The 11941-nt window shown below is 43.6% G+C and overlaps 1 protein-coding gene across 1 annotated transcript in view; it reads left to right on the forward strand.

Annotated features, from left to right (window-relative positions):
• Positions 1-10392, forward strand: part of LOC118208066 (extensin-like) — a 57053-nt gene extending 46661 nt beyond the window's left edge. Inside the window, exons 2-3 of the mRNA XM_035382334.1 lie at positions 5602-6155; positions 10387-10392. Of these exons, the coding sequence (XP_035238225.1) occupies positions 5602-6155; positions 10387-10392 (560 nt within the window). The remainder of the gene's footprint in view (positions 1-5601; positions 6156-10386) is intronic.
• The last annotated feature ends 1549 nt before the right edge of the window (positions 10393-11941 follow it).

Below are 11941 nucleotides of genomic sequence, written 5' to 3' on the forward strand. Positions count from 1 at the left end.
ACAATACAGTCAAAAGTCGATAATTTGTTCCCATTACTACAAAAAATGTAGTTGAAATATGTGTTTTTTCTTTGTCTAATGTCTCCCCATATACCAATTTTTAAAGTTATTTTCTTAGTTGGACAAGAAGGTAGTATTTTGTGAGCGAATCAGGGACAGTTTGCATCACTGCCGAGTCACTGTAACTCATGCGCTTAGAGGACAACCATGCCCGTATAAGGGTCCCCCTTTTCCCTACTGAGAAGTCTCTGCCTCCAGTTTGTACAAGCCCATGGGGAGTTAATGGGTGAGGTCACAGTGACCTGGTCCGTATTTTTTCTACAGCCCATGGCCTACGTTCAGCAGGATTCTTCACCCAAAGATGTGCTGGGTGCTTTCTGGCTAGCAGTCGTCAAAGACAGGCACAAACAAACTTTCAGTGCATTGTGCAGCCTGGAGGCAGAGGAGCAATCTCTGAGAGGTTACCAACCATTTTAGCTGAAGTTTCAAAAATAATAACTTCCCTGCAAAAATATAGATGCCTCAATATGATCAGCCAGCTTGTTACAGGAAATCTGAAATGAACGGTACTCTTCTAAGACCTTGGAGAGAGCAAAAATGGGTTGGTCCACTTCATTTGGACATCCAGTAAATTGTGAAAGTAAGGATGAATAGAAATCTATTTCAAAGTGCCTTATTGCTGTTTTAAAGTGAATTTAATTAAAGGGGCCATGTGTTTCTCTCTGATAATTCTTTAGAATTATTTGACATAGCCCCCTGATAAGAAGTTTAATTTGTATGCAGCAGTTCACCCATTGATTTCTCCTTGCCTCTTGTTCCAATCTCTGTTATAGAGTCACAATATTGTTTTTTTAATTGAACTATTTTGTTTTGGTCGTGCTTAAAAAAAAACTGCCTTTGCACCATGTGTTTGAGTGGAGGAAATTAATTGCATCAGGCATTTTGTGAAGAAAGATTTGCCCTTCACAAGAATTCATATTCTTAACAGTAAGTTATTTCTTTTTAGTATTCATCCTCATTTATGGTGCAGAAAATAATTGAGACATTCATGAAACCCATGTCAGTTATTCAGTGGAAGAGGAGGAAAAAGCTTAATGGTTCTGGCTTACTTTGTCCCCACTGAATCGAATCAAAGTTGGCTCAGATGACTCATTGTGAGGGGTTGAGGGCATTTTCATAAAACAAGGTTTATTGTTCTTCGTAATAATCCTTTGGAAAATAAACTCCACAAAATTATATTCAATATTCACATAATATTCACTAAAGATGCACAATAGTATAGTTAAAGTTACTCAGTGCTGTCATACAAATGTTATTAAAAATAATTTTTTATTATAAAAACATTATTTAAATCATAACTTTGCAGAATGTGATTATTAAACAAGTCAAGCTCCATATCTAGTCTTTGCTCTGAACTTCTTCTTTTTTTTGTTGTTGCAAGAATAGCATAACCAGTACAAGTTGCACAGTATTGATAGTAAATCTGAGCTATTCATACCCACGTATAATGACTTGAAATTTGTATCTTTTATCCCGTTAGGTGTGAAATTATTTCTCATATTTTATGAATAATTGCCATATTAACATGCAATCGTATCAAAGCCAAGCACACTATAGGTCCCCTGAGGTTTCACAGAGTACCAGGAAGCGTCGATCTCATTTTAATTGCTGGTGTCTTAACATGCAAGCTGATATTCAGGGTCTTCCTGGGAGAACAGGGTCCTGCCATGCGTAGAAGAGTCCTTCTCCAAATGAACACTGAGCTGCTCCAGGTTAAATACTGTCACAGCACGCTCACCCCTGTGGCCATAGACCTGAAATCTCCTGCATCAGCCGGCCGTTCAGTGACTTAGATGGCTGGTGCATTTCAAAATTGGAATTATGCAAAATTGTTGCATCATTGATGAGCACTTGTAGCCCCTCCTTCCATACGCGTGTTCATGAATCGCAACGCAGTTGTGACAAAACCACAACCCCCAGATGTGACAAGATTCCAGGACACAGTGAATCGATTTAATCGGATACCGTATCGCGCAGTGCGATCGATGATTGGACAGCTTTTTGTTACTTCAGTTACTGTTGCCGCAACTCTGTCTACAATACTGCTGTTTGTCTGCAAGCGTCTTTTTTTCAAGGTACCGTCTTCTTTGGTTGTGTTAATCAAAGCATAGGCAACTAACATGTTGACAAGGCTGATAGGTTAAAGCATGTAGGTACAATATTTTTTCCCCAAATGGTTGTGTCTCCATTGATAAAACTTAAAAATGAAGCTGCTGCCCAAGCCGTTATTGACTGTTCCAAGGCCTGGACGTAATACTAGTAAGAAATGAAAGCCTATACCGTAGCCACAGCCTGAATGTTCGTGCTTACATGTAAATAACATTGATGGCACGAATGGCATATACGCATATCTCAGCTTACTATAACTCAAGCCCCCAGAAAACATTTCTACTATATGTCACCCCCTGGCATATGGCAAAATGGAGATAGCAGGCTGCAGTGGAGTGCAGCTCATACAGGCAGGCACCCTGTCTAACAATAAAGTGTCATCCTGAAGAATGTACAACTCTTTAAATTAGTACACGTATCAGTAGACAAGTATATTTATTTTCTGAAATATAACTATGTACCGGCACTTAAGAAAGCAATTTACCACGCTTGGCTAATCAGAAATACCTGCGCAGCAATTTGTCCCGAACATTATGGTGCCCTGAAATAGGGGGAATGTGTATAACAGTGCTGTCATTTCTATGACTTGCCTGTTTCTGTAAAAAGAAACAGTATCGTAACTGTGGAACATTAATATTAAACTGACTTCTTTATAATTAATTAACCTAATAGCTATTCACATTTTCCAATTTCCTCGTCTTGTTGAGGAAATATCAAGTTCGACAGCATAGTTAGTGTTTCTCTGCTGTTGACGAACTGTCCAATCAACGCTCTCGTCTGTGCGAATGAACGTTGTCCAATGAAACTACTTTGCAGAGGCTTAGAACTGTCAGCAACAGCTAAGGGGCGTGGTTATGGCAGAAGTCGGCTGGGGGAAAAAAAATCACGCCTCCCATACTGGTTGTGACTTTACCTGCTGCAGAATCAGATACACAGTATCTCGGTCCATAAACACACACCTGGTACACTGCACGTGAACGCACACACTCACACCCATGCGCACTTGGCACACAAGCACTCACATAGCACACATAAAAATAAAGGTTGTTGGGTGTGAGTTTTGGAGGGTGTGGTGTGAGGTTGGGGAGGGTGTGGTGTGAGGTTGTTTGGTAAGGGGTTGGGGAGGGTATGGTGTGAGGTTGTTGGGTTTTAGTTGGGAGGGGGTCGTGTGAGGTTATTAGGTTTAAGTTCTGGAGGGTGTGGTGTGAGGTTGTTGAGTGTGAGTTGGGTAAGTTGTGGTGTGAGGTTGTTTACATCTAGATTGGGAACAATATTTTAAAGGGCACTTTGGATGGGTAGCAGGTATGTGTGTTCTCAATTCAAGCATAATACTTGGGCCTCATCCCGTGGCTCAATATGTACCAACCATGCTGTTCTGTTTTACAATGAAAAAGGCATTAACCTTGTACTTGTTCTCCTTGTCAAAGTATCATTTTCTCACTTTTATTTCAAATAACAGAAACAGAATTGGCTGAGTTGCCCTACTTTTTTATTGAATCGGTTAGCTTCTAGGCGATCAATATGTTCTACAAGCCCAAGTGTTCTGTATCAGAAAGCACATTAAAGCCTGAGTCTGCACTCTGAAATCTGTCAGCTAAGGTTATGCTCTTGTCAAAATAGATTCAACTTTTGGTACTGCTCGCTCGTTACTTGTTTAAAGGGATGAGATGATTGCGTGAGGTATAAATGGTGGACAGGCAGAAATAGCTTTGAATAATCCACACACACGCAATGGTTCATGTCAGCTTTCGAAACCTGTGAGAGATTAATCAATAATTTACCTAATATTTCAGTCTCATTAAAACAGCCGTTGAAGACTGCACACATTCATTCTAGTTGAGATTTCATGAGGGTTACGAAAGGAGTAGATGTGTAGTCTCCACATTCCAGGGAAGCTAAGGCTCATCTGGTAAATTCCGCAGGCATTGCGGGAATGAAGTATAAATGAAATATATTGTGAGGAAAATGGATGCCCTCACAGTGCTTTAACTGCTGATAAACCGGTTTACCATAATGAGTGGACTTTGCATTGTTATCCACATTCAACAGATCAACAGAGTTATGGCCTTGAATGGAAACCATGCACCCCACTCTGTAATAGGCTCATCTAAGAATGTGGCCCAGAGAATATGCCCCTTAGCGCCCCTTGAGCGGAGTGTGCTATCACAAGATAGGCTCTGAAACAGAAACTGGACAGTGGGCCCTCTATCAAGCAGCAAGCTGCTTTCCACCTAAGTGTCCCCGAATGTTTTATTTGCGAATGCTGATGCGGCTGGAACACATTTCCAGGCTCATGAGAAGGTGGCCACCTATTCGTCCCTCTTTAAAGAATGATGAGCACCAACTTTTTTCATGTCCAGATAAAATCTCAGATTCTACCTGCCCTTTCATCCGGATCCTGATAGTGCTAACCTGTCAGAAACCCTTGAGTTTAATGGAAATTTTAACTGAGAAACGCTCAGCTGGAAGAAGTTTTCCTCTCTTGAAGAAAACTTCATGGCACTTTTACCCAGACCTGCACAGCGCTCGTCCTCTTAGCAATGCTGTTAGATCTTCCTTTTCCTTCGCTTCATTCTAACTGAATTTAGAAAATGAGAAAGAAGATGCAATGCTGGTCCAGCCTTCTCTCTGTTCGTTAGTCCCCTAATGATGTGCAGTGCTCAGGAGAAAGTACAGAAGGAGCAATGTTGTTGACACAGGCAGGAGGGGTGGTTTTAAATTCTTTGTGGCTGAGTTTTCAATCCCTTTCTCTCTGAGTGTTGAGAGACTACACTACTGTCAGTACACAGAAAAGGCCTTTCCCTTCCGACAAAGTGAACGAACCAGGACTACCTATGCTTCCCTATTAAGCGAAACATTCATGTGTGAAATTGGGATCAATTTCCCTAATAAGAAAGGCACTCCATTGGCAGGGGTTGTTATGTGCATCTCCCTTGTTGTTTTCAGAGATTCAGAACACACAAGCACCTGTTTATTAAATGCTGGGTGAAAGAAAGCATCCCCATCATCCCCATGAGGAAGAGTATACCAGGGAAGACAGGCAGCCACACAGCACATCTTGACCCTAAAAACACGGGGGACACCGACAAAGCCAGGCCCGGACATGAACATGGACCAGCTGTCCATTTGTAATGCATCTAGTGCCCATGTATGGTGTTAGTTACACAAGCCTGCATTGGGAAGCCGGATAGCAAAATTACTCTGGCCCAAATATGGCCCAAACCAGACTGAAGATCTGTAACAAATCTAGCAAACGGACTTGGCCCAGCCTATTTTTGCACAGTAGGCCAATACCAGCGTAGATCCGTTTGGCGGGTCTGGTGTGAGTTAAGGACAAAACTGGTCCAGCTGAACCTTGAATTTCAATATAACCAGTCCAGATCCGGCACCGATGCGTGACACATTTTCATGTCTGGTTCAAATGTGGCGCAGACTCTGCTATAGTTAGACTGACAGCCCCAGTTCCACCCCAGCATCCACCCCAGCCCCGCCCCAGCCTCCACCCCAGCCTCGCCCCAGCCCCGCCCCAGCCCCACCCCAGCATCCACCTCAGCCTCCACCCCAGCCCCGCCCCAGCCCCGCCCCAGCATCCACCTCAGCCTCCACCCCAGCTCCGCCTCTGCCTCCACCTCAGCCTCCACCCCAGCTCCGCCCCTGCCTCCACCTCAGCCTCCACCTCAGCCTCCACCCCAGCTCTGCCCCTGCCTCCACCTCAGCCTCCACCCCAGCTCCGCCCCTGCCTCCACCCCAGCATCCACCTCAGCCTCCACCCCAGCATCCACCTCAGCCTCCACTCCAGCCTCCACCCCAGCTCCGCCCCTGCCTCCACCTCAGCCTCCACCCCAGCCTCCACCTCAGCCTCCACCCCAGCTCCGCCCCTGCCTCCACCCCAGCCTCGCCCCAGCCCTAGCCCCAGCCTCGCCCCAGCCCCACCCCAGCCTCCGCCCCAGCCCCAGCCCCAGCCTCAGCTGCCTCCACCCCAGCCAGTAATGTATTTATTTCCCTCCAGAAAGTGGCTTTCTTTACAGTTTAACAGTGGCTTAGTCTATTGTCGTAAGACCCTCCACTGCGTTTAGTTACAGATTTGAACCACTGCTTCAACATATACAAATTACAGGCTGCAGTAAAATTAAAGAAATTATATTTATTTAGGTTTGACAACATGTATCATACAAAGAAAGGACGACAATGCTGACAGGAGCAATACTAACAAAACAAAAACACATTAGTCAACTTGCTGATGCCAAAATAAGATCACTAAAGAAATTCACTGATTTGCTTCTAACATTGTTCTTTAGAGGGAATCATATGTTTTCTAATTATATAAAAGCATTTCTAATGCATTGTGTTCAGATTCAGTTATATCAGTTTACACACTATTCCCCCAGATCTGCAGAGACCTGAAAATAGCTGTGCAGCAATGCTCCCCATCTAACCTGACAGAGCTTGAGAGGATCTGCAGAGAAGAATGGGAGAAATACCCCAAATACAGGAGTGCCACGCTTGTAGCGTCATACCCAAGAAGACTCGAGGCTGTAATCGCTGCCAAAGGTGCCACAACAAAGTACTGAGAAAAGGGTCTGAATACTTATGTAAATGTCATATTTTAGTTTTTTAAAATATTTTTATAAATGAGCAAAAAATTTCTAAATCTGTTTTCACTTTGTCATTATGGGGTAGTGTGTGTAGATTGATGAGAATAAAAATGAATTTAATGCATTTTATAATAAGGCTGTAACGTAATAAAATGTGGAAAAAGTGGAAAAGGAGTCTGAATACCTTCGGAAGGCACTGTATCTGCCTAATCAACAAAAGCGCATTTGTATTCCACATGTGGCTCAAATGCATACTGAATCAAGGTGACATTCTCCCATCGTTCCGCGGGCCGCTTCTGGCGCACATGCACGGAACGGGTGTGACTCCTGCGCGGATTTGCCGAGAAGCGGGGTCAGGGACCCAAAATGGACGGGCTGCTGGGTGGCTTAAGGCTCTGTTTTGGCATGCGGATGGATTCCAATTTGGGGTATTGAATCTGGACACTGGTCAGCATCACCACGCACCATTGGCACTAGCTGTTGTTATTGTGCGATAGGGACTTGGTGCCACACTGTTCGGCCTCCTCTGACTCCCGTCCTTGCGAACCTGACTTGTGAACTGCAGTGGACAGCCGATGCTTGTCCGTGATCTCCTGAATCCATAGTGGAGGTTGTGGCAGAGAGTGCTGAGAGGTATACAGTAATTGGGTATTGAAATTGGGAGTAAGGGGGAGGGGTATTAAAACACAAAGCAAAACAGACTCTAAATGTGACCTTTGTGAATGCAGAAAGCATGAATTGGCCTTAAACCTCCTTGCCACCCTAAACAAATCATTAATGTAAACATTTTTATATTCACGCCTGTGAATGGAATTTGTTCAATTAGCGTAGATTAATTGTTGTTCTTTCTTAAAATTTATTTGGACCGGTTGCCTGTTCTTACCCGTTCTGTGTTGATTTTTAATGTGTCCACTCTTCCCTCTTTCCTTAATTGTCTTTGCAAATTATTTTGAATGATGCCATCTGTTTAACATCCGGAGGGTGCCAGATTATTATGATATTGCTCAGTTCATATTACATTATCAGTGCTCTGTTTGATATCACTTGTTATGAAGGGCTCGGTGTGTACAGTCCTGATGTTTAATCGGCTGTAGTGCTTTAATTATATCAGTTATCCTGTCTTATGTGTAATAACAGTCCTGATTAAGTGCAATCTGGGAACGCTTAAGCAAATCAACTGCTTGCGAGGAACGTTTCTGTGAATAGTGAAATGTGGTATAAGGGAGCGACTGGTTTGTGTTATTGTATTCGACCCGGCCTCTGATCTTCCCCTGGTTCCTGGAGCAAATGAAATGCTGAAGAAAAGCTTTGCCGGTTCTGTTCCTTTCCTGATCATTCACCCGCTTTACAAGGCTGCGTGATTACAGAGCCTGTCAAAGTTGATACAGGCAGGTCCCTTGGTGTATTTGCATGTTTGTCAGATTTAGCCTCGCTGATGCAGTCACTGTATTCATTGTCATCTCCTAGGAGTGAAACCACAGTGATTTTCTCTGCAGTCTGCGCCATTCAAAAAGCCTTTGCATGCCTGAAATCTATTTAAATCTTTTCTTTTACACCGCCTGCTGTGCATTCCTTTTAGTGCTCTTCCTCTGCTTTGTTCTCCCTCTGTGGATTTGTAGTGTTAACATTTAGCAGGTGTTTATTCTCTGCTGACTGTTATTGGTCTGATCAAAATTCATGAACTAAATATAGCAGATGTTACACTGAAGGCTGGCAAAAGAGTGTTTAAAAAAAACCAATCACAGAATGTCTTGTTGAAACCTCACAAATGCTTTCCCTTGCTGTTGCCATTAAGAATTTATAATCGGGGGCTGAAATGAAAGGAGAAGGCGTGTGGAACCAGGGAAAGGGTTTGGTGAGCACACACAGAGTGATCTGAACCAGGGAAAGGGTTTGGTGAGCACACACAGAGTGATCTGAACCAGGGAAAGGGTTTGGTGAGCACACACAGAGTGATCTGAACCAGGGAAAGGGTTTGGTGAGCACACACAGAGTGATCTGAACCAGGGAAAGGGTTTGGTGAGCACACACAGAGTGATCTGAACCAGGGAAAGGGTTTGGTGAGCACACACAGAGTGATCTGAACCAGGGAAAGGGTTTGGTGAGCACACACAGAGTGATCTGAACCAGGGAAAGGGTTTGGTGAGCACACACAGAGTGATCTGAACCAGGGAAAGGGTTTGGTGAGCACACACAGAGTGATCTGAACCAGGGAAAGGGTTTGGTGAGCACACACAGAGTGATCTGAACCAGGGAAAGGGTTTGGTGAGCATACACAGAGTGATCTGAACCAGGGAAAGGGTTTGGTGAGCACACACAGAGTGATCTGAACTTTCTGGGTTTCGTCACACATTTTTTAAACACCACCGAGTGCTCTTGTAAAATTGCACATCTGTAGAATACATGGGCAATTTGACACTTCAGGACTTCCTCCAGCAGTGATTTTGTGAAACAGGCTTTGCTTGTATGCTTTCTAGATACAGCACTTCCAGAATAAAAGTGGGGCTCAAACCCTGTGGGACTAGATCTCGGGAATCATTTTGATGAGGTGAATGAATCGAGACTTTGCTCTTGGATTCTGTTAACTTGATTTTGCTACACATAATCAGTTTTTTTTTTTTTTTAACGGAAGACCCGTCTTCTTTGGGAATACAGAATTCCATTTTACAGAGGAAGGAACCCCCCTGGGGCATACTTTACAATAAGTTCCATTAATTAAACATGCTTTCAGTTTTGAATATGGCAGCCTGTGAATAAATGATGAGCTCATCAGGCTGAAGAGATGCGAAGGGAGAGAGGGAAAAAGAGTGAGAGGGAGCAGAGAGGGCAGCGGTGAGGTAGCCAGGCTGGTGGGATCTAATCTTGGCCCGAGTTCATGGTTATTACAGTCCGCCAGCCATTAGGCTCCAGGGCCTCCGCTCGTCCGGCACACGGGTGATACCGGAGTGCTGGTCTCTCCGAATGACCGGAGTCTCCCTTCGTTGCCACGGAAACGTGGCGACCAATCATCCTCTGTGGCCATGGCGATGTCTGGCCAGAGGAATTGGCTTGCTGGCTCGCCAGTATAGCCTCCTCATTACTGCAGTGAAGTGCTCCCATTGGATGTGTGCAAACATGACTCAGCATCTCATTTAACCCCCATATAGAAAGATATTTGTCTATATTCTTGCCAGTAGCTACTTTGTTCAGCTGGCTTTGCTCACAATGTTCAGCTGGCCTGCTCAGTGAAGTCCAGAGTAGACTCATATAAACTATGTTAGAGTTGAATTAACACTGGACAGTTTCACTGTGCAGGCCAAGTGAATGGTAAGTCACTGAAGACAATACCATCATATTCTTGTATAATGAAATTTGAAATTAAATGGTTTTTTTTTTCTTGTGTATGGTATTTTAAGTCTGTTCAAGCACTTTGGTCCACTGTGGTTGTTGTAAATGTGCTATATAAATAAACTTTGACTTGGCTATGCTGAGACTCTGTTTTTCTGAGTCAACAAAACAACATTATTTATTGTATTTCACAATTTAATTAATTGGTTACGCCGTGACACAGTTACACTGACGCTTGTAAAGGCTGTGTCTGAGTGTACAGTTTGTGATCTCTTGGGCGCTGGTGTCTGTGCAGATGTAGTTTCAGAGGTGAGTGCGTTCACCCGCCAGGTGGAATGTCTCCCGCACTGCTCATCGAGTGACTTAGCGGTCCATCAGCCGCGACTGCACCGAGGTCTCTGGGCTTGACAGGGCACCATTTAATGTCCTCTCCATGGCCCTTGCTCTTTTTGGAATATATTGCACTCAGATTCAAAACTGTACCAATCGTTTCACTCCATATATATGGACAAATGCACTCTGGTGTGACAGCATGATGGACAGGCATCATTCCTTTAGACTGTGACTGAAGTGTCTTTCTGTGGGAGATGCTATAAACTGGGGTTAACTGGGGTCCCGTCTTTCTGTGCAGTTCGGGTTGCACTGAAATTGATCTAGCATCAGATGAACGGGGTGTGCAGCCCATACCTCCCCAGTACATTACTTGATATTGCCCTCGCATACATCATTCATGAGACACGCACACACGCGTGTGATATTCAATCAGTGTTCCTCGCACACGGAATAAATCCTGCTGGAGGCATGTTATATGCCACCTCCTTTAATTATTTACTGGGGCCCCACTGAAATAAAGGGGAGCAGGGTGCAGAGCAGAGAACTAATTCTGTACGGTTCTGTTTGTTGCCTTCTGGTGAGTAAACAGAAACCTTGAGGAAAAGGGTTTTATCAACCCTGTCATTGATTTGCAGTGTGGATATGCACTGTACATATACACGGAGAATCAGTGAGAGAGCGCGAGCTACGCTGCGCTCATTTCTGTTCCAATGAATTTTATTTTTATGCAGGGTGCCTTTCAGAGAGACACAGTCACCAAGTCCCTTTACAGGAAACCGAGAGAGCAGGAAGTGCTAGGAGGAAGCCGTCCTGGATTGGCTGGCTTGTGTCAGCGTCAGTGACGGTTAGGCTAAACGATCATAGGGAGATAATGGGTAATCTACTGGGAAAATAAATGCAGTAATTAACCCAGGGTATTAGGCTAGATAATAAAAAAAGATCTGCATATTTATAGGCAAGTCAGGTCAGAAGAGAAGATGATCATTTAGGCCTCCAGCTAGCATTGCACTTTAAAAGTGTACTTGTTTAAAGAGTGTACTCACAAATGATTGATAGGAAGTTCTTTTTTTTTAGATTTTAGATTTTTTAGATTAGATTAGATTAGATGTTGGTCACCTGTAAAATCCTTTAGACTCTCTATGTTTGATGGCTTCTGTTTTATTGTGACACTGTGCTGTATCTTTATTTATGATTCTGTGATTGTTTGATCAGGGTGCCCCACAAAAATAGATTTCTATTTTAAAGGAACTGTCTGGGACGAACAAGAAGAAAGGAAAAGATATTCAAAAATAGAAAATCAAATGCATGTATATTTATGTTCCAAAGCTCCTGGGCTGTATGCTGTATAAATTGCTGAACCATAAGTTGCATGTTGAAATCCCAGGATGAGTCATGGAGAGAACTCACCTGAACTGTATATGTGCAGCTGCATAAATGTGGTTATATATGAAAATATGAGCCATCTATGGCTACCAGGGTAACGTGCCTTTGCTCAGAAAATAATTATTCTGAATTTA

This window comes from Anguilla anguilla, chromosome 11, assembly GCF_013347855.1.
Source record: "Anguilla anguilla isolate fAngAng1 chromosome 11, fAngAng1.pri, whole genome shotgun sequence".
Taxonomy (NCBI): domain Eukaryota; kingdom Metazoa; phylum Chordata; class Actinopteri; order Anguilliformes; family Anguillidae; genus Anguilla; species Anguilla anguilla.